This window comes from Nanorana parkeri, unplaced genomic scaffold, assembly GCF_000935625.1.
Source record: "Nanorana parkeri isolate BGI_ZX_2015 unplaced genomic scaffold, ASM93562v1 scaffold269, whole genome shotgun sequence".
NCBI classification, from domain to species: Eukaryota; Metazoa; Chordata; class Amphibia; order Anura; family Dicroglossidae; genus Nanorana; species Nanorana parkeri.
In genome coordinates this window covers 272605-292716 of record NW_017306537.1, presented here as the reverse complement: position 1 = coordinate 292716, position 20112 = coordinate 272605, and the positions used below count along the sequence as shown (strand labels likewise).

Below are 20112 nucleotides of genomic sequence, written 5' to 3'. Positions count from 1 at the left end.
CTCGTCTGTGACGAGCAGACAGTGGAGCCCGACGAGCAGCTTCCGGGCCGGCCGTTGTAATTACACGGCCGGCCGGGAGCTTTACAGTCAAGCGATCGAGCGTCTCTATGGACGCCCGATCACTTGTATCAGAAGCTGTCACTGCCGTTGCCGGTCCCGAGATACGCTGTGCCCGATGCGGCCGGGACCGGCACGGCTCTGTGACAGGAGATCAAAGGGAGTTCAGTACACGAACTCCCTTTTGATCTCCTCTCAGTCCCCGAATGCAGCAAGTGATGTAAATTACATCACTTCCTGCATTCAGTGTCACTCTCCAGCTAGAGAAGCTGATGAAGCTGATCTCTGCTTCATCAGCTTCTCTGGAGGTCCCTAAGTGACAGGGGTCTTGGAGACCCCTGATGTCTCCATAAAGAGGACCTGTCATGTAAATTGGCTATCCCATAGGGGGCTTCTTAGCCCCCCATGTAATAGCAATTTAGTTGTATGTAAAAAAAAAATTATACCAAAATGAAAGATTGATAAAAAAATAAAGAAGCATAACATTTATTTTCTTAAACATTTTTTTTAAGTCCGCGCCCCCCACATACACACGCATATATGCGTCAGGTGCACCTACGTGCCGCACATGTTGCATATCGCCGCAAACTGAGTGAGCGCAATCATTGCGTCAGGTGCACCTACGTGCCGCACATGTTGCATATCGCCGCAAACTGAGTGAGAGCAATCATTTTAGAGCCATTAAGGCCGGGTTCACACCTGGGCGTTTACAGCGCTGATCGACACGCTGTAAAACGCCCTGCAAGTGAAATCCCATTATTTCCTATGGGCATGGTTCTCACTTGGGCGTATTTCAGCGTGTCGGAACGTGCTGAAAAACGCCCTACGCCCAAAGAAGTACAGGAGCTTCTTTGGGGCGTATTTCCGCGCGTATCCATTAGGATACAGGCTGGATTCCCCCCTCCATACTCCGATCCTCTAGCGCTGACTGGCGGAACGGATGGGGGAGGGGGCAGGTACAGCTGGCTCTGCCTCTAGATAGGTACACGAGCTCCCTCCGGTCCCCTCTCCGCTGTCAGAATGCGGAAGTGGTGTATATTACATCACTTCCGCATTCTCGTGTCACTCTCCAGCTTCAGATGCTGGAGAGAAGCTGATGAAGCAGATCTCTGCTTCATCAGCTTCTTCAGGGGGGTCCTAGGTGACATTAGGGGTCTTGGAGACCCCTGATGTATCTATAAAGAGGACCTGTCACCTCTTTTGCTATCACATAAGAGGGTTTCTCAGCCCCCTCTGTGATGGCAATAAAGTTAAGTGAAACAGAAAAAATAGTAAAAAAATGTAAAGTTTCCCCGCAAATTTTTTTTAAAGTTACACAAAGAATTAAAAAAACTATTTTTTTTTAAAAAGTCCCCACCCCTACATACACGCATGTAAACATGCGTCAGATGCGCATACCTGCGAAAACGACGATTGCGCCCATTACGCCGCACATGTTACATATCGCCGCGAACACCGGAACGAGAGCAATAATTTTAGGGCTATCAATCACTGATAACACTAAACTGATGAGCGGTAAAAGCTTTTAAAGCGTCGCCTATGGCCAATTTTGGGTATGCTAGTTTTTTGCAGTTTTTAAGCTTGACATGTTTGGTGTCTATTTACCCGACTTGACCCCGACTTTTATATTTTACCAAAAAAGTTGGTAATATTAGTTGTTGACATAATGACATAATGTAAAAAAAAACTTTTTTCTTCAAAATTTTCAGTAATTTCTCCTGAATATAGTAAAAAATTAAACCCGCAGTGGTGATTAAATACCACCAAAAGAAAGCTCTATCTGTCCCCAAAAAATGGTATAAAATTAATTTCAGTACAGCGTTGCATGAAGGAAAAAATGTCAGTCAAAGTACCGCAGCGCTGAACACTAAAAAATGGCCTGGACAGGAAGGGGGTGTAAACACCTGGTCTTGAAGCGGTTAAACAAGATCTTTCTTCAGGGTGTGCTGTTCTCTCCCCTGTGGTTGGGGGTTCTAAATCTGTTTCTTGACGCTTTAAAAATTGCCCTTTGAATCTATCATGGATAGTTCTCTTTCCACTCTTACCCATAAGGTGGTGGACCTTTTATCCATCTCCTCTGTGAGGCAAGGGTCTGAACTGGAGGACTACCTATAAAGAACCCTTTCTGTTCTTGCACAAGGAAAATGTGGTGGTTAGGCTTTTCAGGACATCTGAGATCTCCCTCCATTGTCTGGATGTTGTTTTAGGCTGTGAGGCTCCCGGACACTGCTTTCTTCAGAAAGACTGACTCTCTTTGTCATTTCCTGATGCTCCCTGTAAAGGTGAACCAGCTTCTCATTTCACCATTCTGTGGTGGCTCAGACACACTTTATATAAGCTTATAGTCTCAAGATAAGGATTAGGTTTCTTCCTTTTACTGACAAGGCACACTCTACTAGATTTCTGAATTCCTCTTAGGCTTTTTGGGTGCTACTATTTACACATTTTACAGTTTCTACCAGGTGGCAGTGCAGGACTTAGCTGATACCAGGTTTGGGCACAATGTCCTCATGACGGTTCTTTGAGCTGTAATCAGTTCTCAGTTCTGCTGTTCTCAGTTGGTTTGTAAGCGTGGTGTTTTGTTTTTTTTGCCCACCCTCAAGTTGAACTGCTTTTGTGTCTCAATAGACGTGAAAGAAATTGAATATTTGTACTCGCTGTAAAGTCTTTTTTTTTTTTGGAGCCCAGGGAGGGAAACCGGTCTTAACCGCCGCTTATGATCATGCTCTTGGTACTGGATTGTTACAAAATGAGGAGCGGCGAGATTTCCTTTTGGCTCTATAATCAGGTTCTCTCTCCAGTTTGTTCAGTTAAGATATTTTAAAATGAAAGAAAGAAGCTGATTGGTTGCTGTGCACGACTGCTCCAGACTTTGTCTGCTCTAGTTTTGATAAATTCCCCTCCCAGTCTTTTCCTTATATTACAATCCATCAGATCGTGCTCCAGTGTTATCACTCTGTGGTAGAATGCTCACCTTCTGCAGAGACCTTTCTGAATCAGGATCAAAAAGCACCTATTCCCTTTCTAGGGAGGGTTAGTTCCAATCGCCATACCACCTGCTAGTGCTATATATATATGGTGGTATGGCGATTGGAACTAACCCTCCCTAGAAAGGGAATATATATGAGTCGCCTCTCCAGGAAGTGTGTGTCCGTTTTGTGAATAAAGTTGCCTTGATTGTCAAGCTTCTTCTTCGTCTTTTTTTTTTCCTGAGAAAATGGTTTGACAAAGAGGAATTCTGTTGAATTACTGAAAAAAAAATATGAAATGTCTATAATATTGCCCCATGTAGTACTTTTGAAGTGGTCAAAATGCAGTCTGAAATAATAACTCAAGGCTCTGGAGCTTTCAGGATGTGAATTTGTTAGTATGAACCTGCTTGAAGTTTGCTACATCCTTGTATTGATAATTGGTCCACTGTTCCTGTTGCACTTTAGGCTGAACAGATGGAACAAAAGCAACAGAAAGATGCGGATGCAGGATCCAAGCATCAAGCACCAACTACCACTTTCTGGCACACTACAGAGGATACCACTCGAGTGGAGGTATGGATCCATCCAACTACATCAAGATGCCAGAGCAAGGACGGTCAGAAATCTGATGGCATGGACAATATCAGCCCAAGTGATGTAAGTCTTCTTTTCTGGTTTGGGTAATAGTTTTGTTATGTTGTCAATGCTTAATAATATTTGAAAGCCGTTTTTGTTACGTTGCCACTTCCTATTAAAAGCCATTCATCAGAGCAGTGAAGTCAGTAGGTTCCTTTTGCTATAACGGCATGTGTTTGGTATTTTCATGCAAGAGCCTTTTACCATGCTTTTATTTGCTCATTTTACAGTACAGTTAAAAGTTTAGGTTTTATTTCGCAGATCAGCTGTCAGTATTATTTTGTATGTAAGAGTTAAATCCCAAAGCTTCAACTGGATGTCATCACTAAGGGTTAGTTCACACGATAAGCAGTGCGTTCCGGTCCGATTCTGGCCAGAACGCACTGCCTCGCATTGCAGCTGGCTCACTTTTTTGCCGGGCAGGAGGAGGCGTGGCGGGCCATTGAAGTAAATGGCACCGTAGCCACGCCCTCTGGCCGCGATGCGATCGACCGCACGGGATCGCAAGGCACATTGTGCCTGCGGTGCAATCAAAATAGTGCTTGCAGCGTTTTGATTGCACCGGACCGCACTACAGGCACAGTGTGCCTTGCGATCCCGTGCGGGCGATCGCATTGCGGCCGGAGGGGGTGCCTTCAGTGCCACTCCAATGGCCCCCCAACATGCCCCCTCCAGTCCGGCAAAAAAGTGAGCCGGCCGTAATGCGAGGCAGTGCGCTCTGGCCAAAATCGGACCGGAACGCACTGCTTATGGTGTGAACTAACCCTTAAGGAGAATCTGTCACTTTGGCCATTTAGGGCAAAGTAAATGTGTCTTTACTTTGCCCTAAAGTAATCACCTCTCCATTGGAACCAACACAAATACCTTGTACTGCTGGGTATGTTGGAAGCATGTGACCCAGTATGCAGTGTTAGGTGGGAGTGGCCAGTCCCAACTGAACACTGTCACATGGGGCGGGGGATTGACATTATCCTGTGCAGGCTCTGCCATGGTTTTGACTCCTGGAAGAATAGAATCGGGGAAGGTGAGTAGAAATTGCTCAGGGGGTGGGCTAGTGGCTTTAGGCTGGTGATTTACTTCACAACATAAAATACATTCTAACAGCAAATAAAGGCTTTCAATGGTAAATGCTATTTCAGTGTTTTTGGAGAATATGGATAAGTAAGCAAAGGAAAATTTTAACTTCAGCACTTAAAAGTTGCATATTAAGGACACTGCATTTCTGGCAAGGTCAGCAGGCAATTTCTGTACTTGCTGAAAATGTTCTTAGCCTGAAAAATCAAACTAATGCAGTCACCACATCTGAGGGCTGGTAAGCTGCAAACATTTTGTTTTTGGGTCTAGATACAGTTTAAATAATACAATCTTGCTAAGCCTGATGAGATGGGGAGAGTGATATCAAATATGGCTGTAAGGAACATGATGATGGTTTGATAAATACTGAATAAGATAAGTCAGTAAAGCAAACTGAGGGCAAAGAAGAGTAGGGTCTGTCGAGTCAGACCTATAGCTCTACAGTCACTAAAGAGTTTACTCAATGCTGATTGGATAGCTCTTGCTCTCACTCAGAGTGAGATTGTTGGATCTCTGCAGAGAGAGACCACTACTTCCACACAGTGATACTGTATAAAAAAAGGACACTTGTTTTCTTTAGAAAGTATCCACAACCTGAGTAAAAAAAAAAACTAAGACTTTGCACACGTTTTTGTGTTCATGCATCCGGAATGCATGTCACTAATTTAAGCTGAGCTGGGCTCTGTGAAATCCCAAAGGTGATCTGTCGGGGACTAGACTTGCAATGCACAGGAGAAATGAAATGCCAGAATCATTCAAGCCACCTTCTCTGAACTCTTCCCAGCCTGTTACCGTCAGTTAAAGGAGAAGCATCACATTATTGGGCTCCTCATTCTGTTTTCTCTTCATATCAGCATGTGAACTGATTAGTTCCTTGTACTGCTTCTTCCTCACACACTGCAGCTCTGCTATATAGGGGACTGTAATAGGCTACTACCAGAACACCAAATTAAAGTACTTGCACTGCTTGCATTTACCAAACCCATTTTAATGATGTGTTCATTATTGCAGATCTTCATTATTGTGTGAATTTTTTTTTTTTTTCTGTATTTAGAATTTAGGAGCCTGGAGGTGTTTCTAACAATTGGAAAATCTCCTGTGGTACTGTGGTCACCTATAACTTGATTTCCAATTTATATATTAATTCGGCAGTATATAATTTTTTATAATTATAATATCCACTATTATATTTTTTTCCAATTGTACATGTGCTACGGCCACCGTCGGAATACAATGAAAACAGCGGGAGATTCCTCGATCAGCGCTTATAAGCGTTGATGGAGGACTCTTATATTTGCTTTGTTCAGCTTGCAGGTTGAACTAAGTAAAGGTAGTGTATGGGCAGCTTAAGTCATAGTGTGTATTGAGGTTATTTGCTGAATAGAGTGCCCTTTGGTTTTTGCAGTGTAGAAGACGTCTAAGAATATATGTAGCCATCCTTTGTTTCCTGCATTTTCAATTTTTCTTTTTTTTTTTTATTATTTACAGTTCACCACTTGGTTGCCTAATATGTAGGTGAATATATTTTGTGCAAGGGCAATGTTTTAACCTCTGTCAAAAAATAATTTGTGTGTAAAAAAAAATATACACACGCACAGATATACACTAGTGTCTAAAGAATGTTATAAAGCAATTACATAGTTACATAGTATTTGAGGTTGAATAAAGACATTAGTCCATCAAGTCCAACCTATTAGGATCTCGTTCTAGGAGTACCCGTACCCCTGTATATTACGGTCCCTTAAAACAATCATACAAATGTTTCTTGAACAATTCCACGTTTTACACACACACACACACACACACACACACACACACACACTAATGTGCTTCTCTTTTTACAGCAATACTGCATGTGTGTGAATTAGACAGACGAGAGGCTGCTTGCTCATTCACCTATGACTGGCATTTCTAATGAGCCACCGTCCTTTTCCCGTTTGTGAAATTCTTGTAATTTGGCCCCTAGATGGCGCCATTTCTCTCTTTTAAAATCCTGTGGCTCAGTTATTATATCGCAGTCAAAACACAGTTCTCTGGATGTTATAAGGATGTACATTCTCTTATCTCATTCAGCACTTTCTTTCTCTGCCATGTAAAAGTATAGCTAAATCTAAATATGATTTATTGGTATGTAGTTTGCATATAGCTTTGGTTTAATAGTGTGTCTTGCAAATCGAGTTGTGGATAATTGCCAGACCATTAGAAACCCTTTGCGTGTGTACTGGTTTGCTTTTAAAGGAACTGCCGAGTGGAGGAAGTAAGGTGCCATGTTGCACTGAACTTGGTTAAACACGAAAACCACTTTCCCAGCGTCTCAGGAGCTGCAACGTGACTTCCACCATGCGTACTGCTTGATGTGACTCACCAGTGCATACCCACTTCCTCCTCAGCCACCATGCCATGTCTGTCCCCCTACACATTGACCTTAATGTGAACTGCTCCTTTTTGCCTCTGACCTAACCATAGCATAGCTGTTGAACCGATCAAAGCACAGATAATCTAGGCTGACTATATTCTAAACAGTCACAAGGTATACAGAACACACGCACTTGACTTTTGCATTTTTTTTACAAAGTCCCACTTGTAAGGTGGTATTAACGTTCAGTGCCGTCATGCGAGGGAGTATTTGTCTACTGTGTCATGTGTGTTGCTGGAAACATTTGAGGGCGAGTTAAGTCTGGGATCTCATGATATTTAGCATGTAGTTTGTCACATTTACAAGGAATAGACCACATTTTGATAACTGTAAAAGATAATTTTTGCTGCTCTGAAAAATTTGCATAAATGTAGCTGCTTGGGACTATTTTTCCATGTTTATTTGTTTAGATATAGTTTGGTAAAATGAATGTGCCATTTATGTGTGAGCTGCACTCTATCTGTCTGGCAGCTATTTTTCAGGTATTATGCTATCATGCAGCCATTACTGTGCATACATGGGCAGTAACATTGTACAATTTTGTGGACTATTATTTTGCTTATCCTTGAGGCTTTTTTTTATGGCAGCAGAGAGTTCTACAGTCTTTTCTGTCAGAAATTCTGCTGGTCGGCAATTTTTTCTTTTTTTTTTCTTTTTAGCTTCATTGTTACTTCCAATTTTTTTTCTTTTTTTAGTTTGGGATAGAGTAAAAAGGGGTTAAACCTCATTCTATTTATTTTTTGCTGTCTGTATCCTTTGAGGAGACTTCCCTCCATTTCCTGTCCCTATGAAACAGCAGGAAGGTATTTCTCCAAGTGAGGTAAATCTCCTCTTAGACAGTTGTCACTGGAACAGCTGTCCCCACTGATCTCTCTATTCCTGTTCCAATGACTACTCAAAACGTTGGGTTTTCAAATTGCTTGATAATGGTCCCCATGATAAATGAAGTAAATGAATCTCCCCAGTGGACACACAGAGCGCAATACAAATCTGACAGAGGTCTATTCTATTCCTTCGCTCCCTTCGCTCCATTCAAAACGGCACCATTGTTTTCAAATATACTTTAATGGAATTGTATGCAGCTTACCCTAGAATATTTCTCACACCCTTCTCCCCCCCCCCCCCCCCCTTTCTTTTTTTTGTTTTGTTTTTATTTACTAGAAGTGAGAACTGTCATATCATGCCCCCTCTATGGTATAGAAAAATATGTATACTGTATAATATCACTGATAATGAGATTTTTAAACCAGAATCAAAATTTGCATGCATTAGGTTTTTTTGTTTGTTTTTGATTTACTGTTCGAGGCTTTGGGGAAATATCAGGGGTCTAAACATACCCCTGACATTTCCCTTTTTACAATAGAAAAAGATTGAGGACACTGAGGCCTAAATCTTTTTCTGCAGCAGATTTGTTATGAATGAACAGGAAGCCTCTATACTGAGTGCTCCTGTCAATTCCTAAACTGAGGCGATGGTATCAGTTACTATGTCCACAATCGTAAATGAACAGGAAGTGATGTAGAGCACTTCCTGTTCATTCATAACTGGGGATACAGTAAGCATACCATGTCAGTTATTTACAAACACAACGATCAACACGTATTTCTGAGTGTTTGTGCTCCGCTCTTAATTTCTGACTGCTCCACCTGCCACTGCCCTTCTTGGCCTCTTTACAGCTTCTCTCCTCCCTGCTTGGCGCTGCATTTGGATCGGCTCTGTGTCCCCTACAGGAAGGGGAGAGCAGAGGGGACACAGACCAGCGCCCAGCGGGGAGGAGAGAAACGAGGGAACGCTTTTTCAGCTGTTTTGGTACTATCGGCATTTTGCCCATAGGACCATTTTTTTCTGGCGGTGGAAATTTCAGTGCATCCCTAATAACTGACATTTCTATACTGTACACAGTTTAGGTGGTCATTGGAGGTTGCAGGCCCTCAGCCAGCTATCCAAACAATGACTTGTTTACTTTGAATATTAAAAACTAGGCTTGTCATACTTCATTTAGAATGAATGTCGGTGTTCAGTAAGTATTTGTTTTTATTTGTTGTCAACCTACAAAATTCCAATAACGTGTACCCTCAGTAAAAGAAGATGCTGCTGGTGATCAGACCTTAATTGTAATTGAGAATCTGTGATCCTTTTTAAAGCCCTGCATGGTTTGAGCACTACAGAGAATAAATCCTGCGTTATATTAGGTGGAGTTTTAAAGCTTGCGTGGCACTTGATGTATTTACATTTAATGTCTTTTAAATAAATATTTAATATATCCTTAAAGAGCCTTTCCTCTTTAGTATATCCTCCTGTCAAGTTGTGTTTTTCGTCCCTGAACTGATGTCTTCAAGAGTAGTAATAGGAGCAGGTACAGATAGATCAACTGAAACAATGTATGTCAATTTTCATTGAGCAATTTTTTATTTCTTTCCCATCAGGCCCAAATGAATAGTAAATGTATAAAAGCTCCTGTATTGTGCATCTGCCTTATAGTATATCTGTATGCTTGACTGTTGTTCCACTCACTTTTTGTAATCCATGACCAAAAAAGTGTGTGTTGGGTCTCGCTCACTTGACCGTCAGGGGCCACACATCACCTACACCAGTGTATTTCTGTGACCGGTACAGCCTGGTGTTTGCCATCAGCAGGAAGCCTGTACAAATCAAAGACAGACTGACACTGTACGCAGCTGTTGGCATGTAATCGCACCAGGACGGATGGAGTAATGAGTGTAAACACGAATGGACAGGAAGCGTTATTTTCCGGAAAAAAATAAAACTAATGCAGCCACCACATCTAAGGACTGGTAACCTGTAACGTTTTTGGATTTAGATGTGCTTTTAAAGGGTTATTGAACCCTCCATTTGTTTTGCATATTGCTACTGCTAGCGAGCAGTAGATGTATGCAAAAAGTAAAAGAAAAAACCTAAAAACAAAACGCTTTAAAAGCGGTTTAAACTTACCTGAGTCTTCTCCGCGCGCTCCCGTCTGAAAATTTTCGGCCGGCCACAAAGCATCTTGGGGCGGGCGCATGCGCAGTTCGTCTTTTCGGCCGGGAGACGAGGAGAGACACAAGGTAAGTATATGGACGCGTGCACCCGCATGCAGAAACCGTGGGAAAGAAGTACCAGCAAGGACAGGAGTCGGCGCTGGATCGGAGACCCGCAGCAGCGCTGGAGGGACAGATGAAAACATCAGGAAAAAAGATTGGATTAAGAGACATCATTTAAGGTAAGTACTTTAATTAACTTTGGGGGGGAATTTCAGTTTGACTTGTAATATTTCTGACAAGTTTTTTTATTGCTGCCCCTGACCCTTTACGGAAGACTTCACCTAATTTCTTATCCTGCCTTTACAGGGTGAGTGAAGCAGTTCTCACTGGGACAGGAAGAGGCTGGCCATAATAACCTGAAAGAGTTGCTTTCTCCTTCCCCAATTTACTGAAAACATATTTTCTGGTGTGTGTCCCACTAGAGAGATGTCTCGCTGCTTCCTGTCTGCACAAGAATTTCTCCAATAGGGACAAATACCACATATACACTGCCTGTCCCAAAAAAAAAAAAAAGTCACCACCTGGATTTTTGGCCAGTGTTATGATCTGGGGTGCTTCAGTTGGTCAGGTCTAGGTTCAGCAACATTATGTCCCAAAAAATGGTCAGCTGTCTATGTGAATATACTCCATGACCAGGCATTTCCATCAAAGGATTTTTTCTTCCCTGATGGCACGGGCATATTCTAAGATGACATTGCCAGGATTAATCGTGCTCAAATTGGGAAAGAGGGGTTCAGGGAGCAGGAGACCTCGTTTTCACACATTGATTGGACACCACAGAGTCCAGACCTTAGCCTCATTGAGAATCTTTGGGATGTGCTGGAGAAGACTTTACGCAGTGGTCTGACTCTCCCATCATCACTACAAGATCTTGGTGAAAAATTATTGCAACTCTGGACAGAAATAAATGTTGTGACATTGCATAAAGCTTATTGAAATAATGTCACGGTGAATGCATGCCGTAATCAAAGCTGAAGGTGGTCCAACGAAATATTGGAGTGTGACTATAACGGTTTTTAACACTTTCCCTATTTAGAAAACTTAAAGAAAAAATTTTGCCTGGTGTTGGACTTTAATATATGATGATTGACTTCCCAGGGTGGCAGAAAGTTAAGACCAAGCTTGGTTCTTACAGGACGGTCAATGATAGTCCTAATGTACAGTTTTCACTGAAGACCTTCTGTATAGCTGTAATTGTGCAGGTCTGTGATGGGTTTACTTTTAGGCCCAAAGTCACGATTTACTAAACCTAAGGGAGAGAGAGCGTGCACTATATGTACAGTAATGACTGCAAGAGACCACAACAATTTTTAATTTTAGCTTCTGGTCCAGCACAGTGCAGATAACAGCAGTCCCTCAAGAGAAGCAGACCATACAGGGAAATATACAAACCAACCATGCCAATATCAGAAAATTGTAGATCTGGAATCATAGTGGTATAAATAAAAAGTCAAAGTAAGTCTGAGGTCATTACTAAATGAAATATATCCTTGTACATACAGATGTCGAACTTCTTCTTTTTTTTATTTTTATACAGACATTTATGGCTCCCAGCATGGTGAAAGAATACCTTACAGGGCTTTGGGGATGCTGTCACCCTTAAAATCAATGTGGCTGTGCTGTCTGCTCTGTGGCCATGCAGTAGACGGGAAGTGACAGTTGAGGTTTATTATTTTTGTAAATGCTGTTGACAGCAATACTTTTATGCACGCCATTAATGAGGGTCAACCATTAGCTGGACATAGCCCAGCTTTGTGCAGCATGGAAAGTTATGCCAATGGATCCCTGTAATGATGAAAAAAAGAACATTTAAATTATGTTGGAAGTATAAACATATTGGGTTTATTTAAAAGGAAATGTATAATCTGTACATCTGTGCACGTAGAACTGCTGGTTTGGTCATATCTGCTTCTTGCATACACCGGCTCTGCTTTCTGCAGTGCTACACAGTGGTTGTGCATTACTTACTTTACTTGGCAAATCCATAAGATGAATGACTTGGGAAAACCAGTGCACTCCTAATGTGGCCAATATCTTATCTCAACTGCTGTTAAAGCTGAACGCCAGGCAAACTGCTAAATACCCGGATGAATAACATGTAAGGGAGCTGTTTTACCTGCCAAAATAATTGCATTTCAGTCCGTCCATTCCTGACAGCAAACACTTTATAATTGCAGGTTAAAAATAGTGCATGTGTGTAAACTTGCACCTGTGCATTTGCTTTTGCTCTTTCTATATTTTATATTCTCCACATACCATCTTGCAGAGTGTTCTATTTACGACCTCAGGGTTCAGGCCAGTTCACTCTAGGATGTACTGCACCGCAGTGCATGTTTTTATGCACGTTAAGGGGCGATGTGTTTGCTGACCCATTCAAAATGAATGAGCTGTAACCACCTTTAACATATGAATGTTAGGTTTCTGCTTTTTTTTTTTTTTTCAGCGTAAAGCATATCATGCATTTAAAGCAGACCTTTACACTCAAATTTTACCAGTGCATACCAGTGATGATTAAAAATAACAGACATGTAGGGTGTAAAATGCTGTAATTTTGAAATACTTTTAAAGCAGGAAGTGAATGCTCCGCAACTGAAAGTGCAAATGACTTCAGATTGCCAAAGTAATGCACACTGTGATTGCCTTGTCATCAGCATAGCATTGCTGGGAAATCTCATCTCGGTAAAAGGCATTTTCCTCCCCTGAGATTATGTGCATGGTCACATGTCTAGTCACATGGGCCAGAAATCCAGGAAGTAATAGGAGAGCTAGTCATCTGACCTTAGCCCTCGTTCACACCTGAACGTTTTGTAGCGCGTTCTACGCTCGACGAACGCTCTACAAAACGCTCAAACATGAAAATCCCATTGTTTTCAATGGGTCTGGTTCACACCTTGGCGTATTTCAGCCCGTCCCTAACGTGCTATAAAACGGCCCACGCCTGAAAAGGTACATGTACTACTTTGGGCCGTTTTTGATGAGCGTTTCCATTGGGATACAGCCAAATAGCCCTTGGAAACGCATGTTTGTCGCGTGATTTTTTTACCGCGAATCGTGGTAAAAAAAACGTGCGACAGATGCGCATATGCAATACGCCTAAGTGTGAACCAAGCCTTCGTAAACATGGCCACTGTCAGAAGACTGGGGAGGAAAAGAGAAATAAGGTATGCAAAGAATACAAAGCCTGCAATTATCTAGAAGTATGTGTTTGTAGATTGCCGTTACTAAACAGTTCTAAAGGTGTGTTTGTTGTTATTTTAAACATATGGGTACTGGTCTGCTTTAAGTGCACAGGGGTGCATGTAATGTAGGCGGTTTTTGGAGGTCAGTAATGTGTCTTTCCAAATTAATGTCTACACAGTGCACCAATGTGTGCATGCTGCATTGCCCCAACACGCTGGTTTGCCTGAGCCCTTAGTGCAGTGGTTCTCAACCTGTGGGTCGGGACCCAATAGTGGGTCGCAACCCACAGTTGAGGGGGTCCCCACGTGCCTCGTGCTGCTCTAGGTAAGAGGCTCCTCAGCCTCCTCCTAGCGTGACAGTGTCAGTTCTCCTAGGTGGCGCTGCAGCGGCCGGAGAGGATCAGAGAGGGGAGCAGGCAGGAGTGAGGGAAGGTGAGTGCTTGATCACCATAGAGCCCACAACTAGGCACTACAGAGCCCGTACTGGATGCCGCCTGAGTCCCACTAGCCTCCTGAGAGGCCACACAGGTACTAGTATTGGTGCATCCCTACATTTTACGGTTGGGGGTCACCACAACTTGGCAAATGTTACCAAGGGGTCCCGGCCCTACAAAGGTTGAGAACCACTGCCTTAGTGGGAGGTGAAGAAGGTGGTTAAATTTCCTTTTTTATTTTGCCAAAAATGGGTCATGTAATAGGTTGGTTCTATCCCCAGCCTAATCCTCCCTCTCTTCTGCTCTTTTATCATCCTACAGCTGTCAATCAAATGAACAGGGAGAACATAAGGTAAGACTGAGAGGAGCCACATTGCTCTGTGCAATGTTGTGCTTTGTCGTTATGTAGCTTTAGGAGCATGAAGACATACTTTTAAGGGGGCGTAGAAAGCCTCTGAGCTGTACAGCCAGCAGATATCAAGCCAATAGGTCATAGAGAGCTCTAGGTTTTGCTACTATGCCTGCACATCAACTGGGGAACCTGTTAAAAGGGCCAGAAAATACACTGTTTGCTAGACTGCAAGCATGCATTCTTTTTAACTTGCAATGTTAGTGTTTTTGCAGCAAACCGCAGTATGGCCTTCTTTAGACTTCATTTAACCCTTAGATGTATAATTTCATTTATTAAAAACATGTATGAATCTATGTAAATATCTGCCTTTTAGGTATTTAACCCAAGCTATATACAGTCCATTTATTCATGTAAGTAGCAGACACATTGCATGAGAAGAGCAGGGGGAGGCAGGTGAGTGCTTATATCCTCCAGTGACCCCGCACAGTACTGGTTGCTCCATGTGACCTCTTTATCAACAAAGCAGCATTTGGTGACTTGGGCAGCAGGAGAATTTTAAGGATTCACACTTTAGTATTTGTGACACGGTCACTTTAAAGTAAGTCTAAGCCCTAACCGTGTAACTTTTATAGTTTGCTAAAGCACTGTGTTTAATAAACCACGTCCATGGTTTTTTTTTTTTCGTTAATTACTTTTTTCTTCATTTTTTTTTTTTTTATGTTGGAACTATTGATCGCCTCCAGCTTTTTTTCAGTCACTTCATGTGTACATGCATTTGCTGCAGCATCATCCGCCACCAGAAAAAAAAATCCCCAGCACACTTGCCAGCTAGCCAGCAACAAAACAAATCACCCTGTCAACAGTATGCATTAAAAGCAGAGGCTTTAGTTGCACAAACCTTTGGCCAAAACGCCACACTGCCCCGTCAGGGCTCCTCTGTGAAGTGTGATCCTAACTCTTTGAGTCTCCATGTTGGAGCATATTAATGCAGTCGATAAATTTAAATTGCAGGTGTACCTGGAGGTAGCCTACTCCTCCTCAAAGGTGCATGGACGCACTGGAGCTGTTGATCGCCTCCGGCTTTTTTTCAGTCACATCATGTGTACATGCATTTGCTGCAGCATCATACTCTATGCTAGGGTCCAATAGATATAACCATGGACCACACCTTTGCAGTGTGTGTGCGTTGCTTGTGATCTTCTCAAGGGGCGATAAATGACTGTGCCAGAAGCACGATTGGGAGACGTTGTCATCCCATAACGGGAAATGCCTGAACAAGGACCTTTATGGCAGGATCACCATCAATTACAATGAAAACTTCTGATTTTAAGAGATTGAAAACAACTTTTGAAATTGCTTTAAGTGGACCTTTTACCCCTGTTCTCTAAAATCACGTCAGCATGCAGCTCTGCATGCTCTTGTGAATTCATCTTACTTCCTGGGAAGGTTGCATCACAGTGCGTTGCTACAAATCTCCCGAGATCTCAGGGAAAGGCATATTTTCCACCGGAGATGATGTGCATGGTCACATGTCCTACTCAAATGTTGCAGAGTTCCAGGAAGTAAATGGAAATGGATTAAACTGCCCTTAGTAAAAATAGCCACTGTGGGAAGAATGGGGAGGATAAGAAAAAAAGGCATGGAAAGAATACAAAGTCTGCAAATATCTATAAATATTTAGTAATGACACTCTACAAAACGCATACTTCTAAAGTATTTGTCATTTCAAAGGTATGGGCAGCGTTCCTCTTTAATATGTAAAACTTGTGTTGATTGGGTTTACATCTACTTTAATGTCACCTCTTCGGATTACACTAAAGCTCTGTAAGTCAGGAAAAAAGAATGAATGCCTGCTTTTCCTACCTGCTTTTTGATAGCATATTATTATTTTTTTTTTTTACTTAGTGACATTAAACCCTCAGATTTTTTAACATAAACCAATACTGTAATGTGTGCCTTACTGTAATCCATGGTTGTTTCTCTTCTCTTTGCTGCTCTTCCTTTTAAATCCTCATGTCATCTCATGCTTGGGGAGAACTTCCCTTTTCAGCTCGGGGCCTCTTCCTGTAGTGCTGGCTCAGGTTGCAAACCTATACACAGACACCATGTAGCCATTTCAGAGACAAGGCAGTCTGCTGCAAAACAGAAGTTCTGCCCAGCATGAGAAGAGATACAGATTTAAAAGGAAGAGCAGCAAAGAGAAGGGAAACAACCATGGATTACAGTATTGGTTTATGTAAAAAAAATCTGAGGGTTTAATGTCACTTTAACTACAGATGTTCATGAAAAAAATACAAATGAATGTCCCCAATTTTGGTCCCGCACCTCCCTCCCTTCTGTTCACTGTTATGTCTCTCTCTGCTGGATGTATCCTGGATTCCCAGGGATCCTCACATCTCGGCTGCTTCTCTCACTTTTATTCTCCATTCTGGAGGCTTAGAACAGACTCAGGTTTGAGAAAGAGCAGATGCAGAAATTTACGTCCAAAACTCAAGTATTGAAATTTCATCTTAAGACACAATTTCTTCTGGGGCCCGCTACGCGCGATCCTTCCCTTATTTGGTGCCGTCGGCGTACATTCAGGATTGTGCAGGTGTCAGAACGCAGGCGTGCCTGGGGACTAGCTGTCCGCTTCTGGTACCCCATAGCGTGCGTCATGGCGTTGGCAAATTTTGATTTATGTTTTTTATAGCTTTGTGTTTCTCCTGTAAATACTTTGCTAGCACAGGTCTGACAAAGCATTACAAAATATTATTTGCCAGATTTCATATCCATTTTTTTTTTTTTGCGTTCTATAGGTTGACACAGTTCACATTTGTCAGGAAGCTTTAAAATAAGCTATCAAAATTAGGATTATTTATTAAATGTAGCATGTGTGTATACTCTATAATGTCTGTATATGTTGCTTCATTAAAAAAAAAAAGAAATGCCTGCACTTGTATGTATATTGGACACAGCACCTGCTGTCACCCTGTGCTGCCCTTTTGGTTCCTCATTCTTCTTTAGATCAACAATAATTGCAACATCCTACTTAGAAATCCAGTCTTTGCACACTGAGATCGGTGATAATGGCTAAAGTATATTTCTAGTTTGTTAGAAAGCCATTCACTGCAGCCTGTTGCTACCCAGATAGGCTATTAAAGCACACAAGCTTTAGAGTACCGGCCAATTCTAGTCCACATGATGACTGCTACTCGGTATCTCACAAATGATTATTACAGTAAAGTCATGTGACAAAGCAATTACAAAAATGTTAGTGGTTTTACTTTCAGCAATAACATTTCATTGGATCCTTGTGCTTTAGTTAGTTTTTGCTTTTTGATGGGATTTTAAACCTTTTTAAAAATTGCATTGAAGTACCTTACTTATTAACAAAAATGGCTAGAGTTGGGAGGGGAAAGTGCCATTATTTGGTGTTTTAGTGCAGTCCTCCTAAGGGAAATTTTCCTTAATTTTCCATCTGGTGACACCAAGAAAAGAAATGAGAGAAATTGTTGTTGCTGGCATAGAAAGATGCATACAGCACTGGATGAAAGAAAAAAATATATTGGCTCTTACCCTTTCACACTCCTATCGAATCCCCACATTCAGGCTGGAGGGGGTCTTTAATGTATAGACTGGTTTACTAGTACAGTGTTCTAAATCGCAGTACTGTCATTTTTAAAATCCTTTTTTGCCTTTGTATTGTAATTTATGAAAAGTTGGTAGATACAGGGAAGACCTGTCAGATAGAGGTGGTTTGCAGCTTTGTTTGCAGTGGAATGGCACCCCTGCCTTTTCTGAGTAGTAAAGGTTCAACACTTCCAGTTGGGTACAGTGGTTCCTTTTATAGTCCGTACAGTGAAAACTCACCTAAACAAGACTCCTGCTCTTTACATATAGCATGATTTGCTGCCTTTTTTCTGTCTGTTATTAGAAGACTTGATATATGCTTGTCAGTGGAAATATACCTTTTAAGACAGTTTTTATAATAAGTTGTATCTCGTTTTATCTGATGTAAGTTTCTTTTCCTGCCTTGTTTTATTAAGCCACACAATGACAAATGCGTCATAGGTGATCATGCAAATATGATTCTTTGAAAGACATCTGTGTAAAATCTGATAAAATTCAAGGTTTTTTTTTTTTTTTTTTCCCCATGATTAACTTGTCTCGTATTAGGTGAAAGTACCTCTGGACATGTTATAGTTAATGTGTGTTCATTGCTTTACTTATGCATGAACAGAACAAGCAGCTGGTCTGCCTTACTGTAAACCCAAATAGTATTCCAGCAGGTAATGTACTTTATGAATGATTTGTCACTAACGTTCCATTCACAAAACATCCAGCAGAGGGCTTGTTTCAGACTCTGTCTGAGCTCTGCTCCTTAGAATGGCATGTGCCCATCCCAGCATGTGTGTGAGATCTAGGGCATGTCATTCATTTCCCATCTCCAACCATTCGCCCCCACATCCCCAGGCCAGGTTATTTCAGCACCCGGGACTCCACTCCTTTCCCAGAATGTCGAAGGTTTTATTGTTTCTCTTTTCTCATTTTCTTTTTTTTTTTTTTTCTTTCAAATGCAGCTGAACAAACGCTTCCTGCTCAGCTTCCTGCATGCCCAGGGGAAGCTCTTCACCAGGATTGGGTAAGTGTGCTGGATCTGTCTCTTATTTTCCGACATTATGCATCTCTCTGGAATGTGAACTTCTCAGCCAAGCTGTGTTTATGGCTGAGGGCGCAGTGGGTGAAGTGCCCTCACTACTCCCTTGACATCCCCACTGAATGATGTTCTCAGCTGGGCCTGGGGATCCTGTGTTGTAGATCCTTAAATCCCCACCCCTATTTAAAAATGACTTGAGTATTTCCATGAACATTTCAGATCTAATTCATAGCACATGGTTCTTTTGTCTGTCCCATTTTAAGGGCTATGGCACAAGACAGTGCTTTGTAAAAGCAATTCCATACAAGTCTGTGAAGAAAGGATAACTGGTGTGTGTAGTGTGAAAATAACGCTGCAATCCATGTCTTCAATCCTACAAGTTACAACCTGGAAGTACTGCCCCCACGAAATTCTGTGACATGAGTGCTACTTCCAGATCTCTCGTTCTAGGTACTGCATGTGCAAAATGTAAGCACCAAAAGCAGAAATTGTGTAAAGTTCAGATTCAGTTCTAGTCAGACTCTTATGTCATAAGCTTTTTAGGACCTGAGTCTGAATAAAAATTAATCTGGACTTTATACGTTTTGCCTTCGGCACTTTCCTTCTTGCACACCCAGTTCCTATTCCAGCAAAGAGCTGACCTTTGGTCACTGCTCTTTGGGGATCTGAAATGGGACAATCATTCCCTCTACACTGCTTCCCTTGATCGCTGGCTGTCAGGGGTTTTCCCATAGATACCTTTTTGTACCCTACATGTTGTGATGGTTCAGACTAATAAACTTTGAGGTCTCTCAGTAGAACGATTCAGGTATCGGAAATTAAAACCAAGGAAATCTACACATTATCTCCGGCCTAATACTGTGCTTGCTTGTGATCCATGCTTGTCAGATTAGGGTCAAGTCTCCCTTTAAGTGACCATACGTTTTGAGAATAGATTGTGAAACTGCTACTAATACTTTCTATATAGAGTGGGGACACGTGAAAAGAGAACTAAAGCAAAATGTTTTTTTGCTTTAGTCTTCTTTTGGGTCACATGAGTAAAGTACTAATATACTCCTGTGACCCAAAGTCAGCATCTAGCAGGCTACTGCCCCACTATATGCTGACCTTGCAGAGCCGTGCTGCAGCCAGGAAAGATCCTGACAATATTGTCAGGATCCACCCTGCCGCCTGATTGACAGCTGGCTCTGCCTCTCTAGAGCCAAAGCCAGTTGCGATTGGCCCCTTCCCATTCTGTCCCTCCAGTGATTGCTGGAGGAACCAAGAGAGGGGAATCCCTCCGGGGGGGGGGGGGGGGGGGGGGGGGGGGGCC

At 42.1% G+C, this 20112-nt stretch overlaps 1 protein-coding gene across 4 annotated transcripts in view; it reads left to right on the top strand.

Annotated features, from left to right (window-relative positions):
- Positions 1-20112, top strand: part of SMG6 (SMG6, nonsense mediated mRNA decay factor) — a 239990-nt gene that overhangs the window by 17118 nt on the left and 202760 nt on the right. For all 4 annotated transcript variants that reach the window (XM_018557147.1, XM_018557148.1, XM_018557150.1 and 1 more), the window contains exons 8-9: positions 3495-3686; positions 18724-18785. In XM_018557147.1, coding sequence (XP_018412649.1) covers positions 3495-3686; positions 18724-18785 — 254 coding nt within the window. The remainder of the gene's footprint in view (positions 1-3494; positions 3687-18723; positions 18786-20112) is intronic.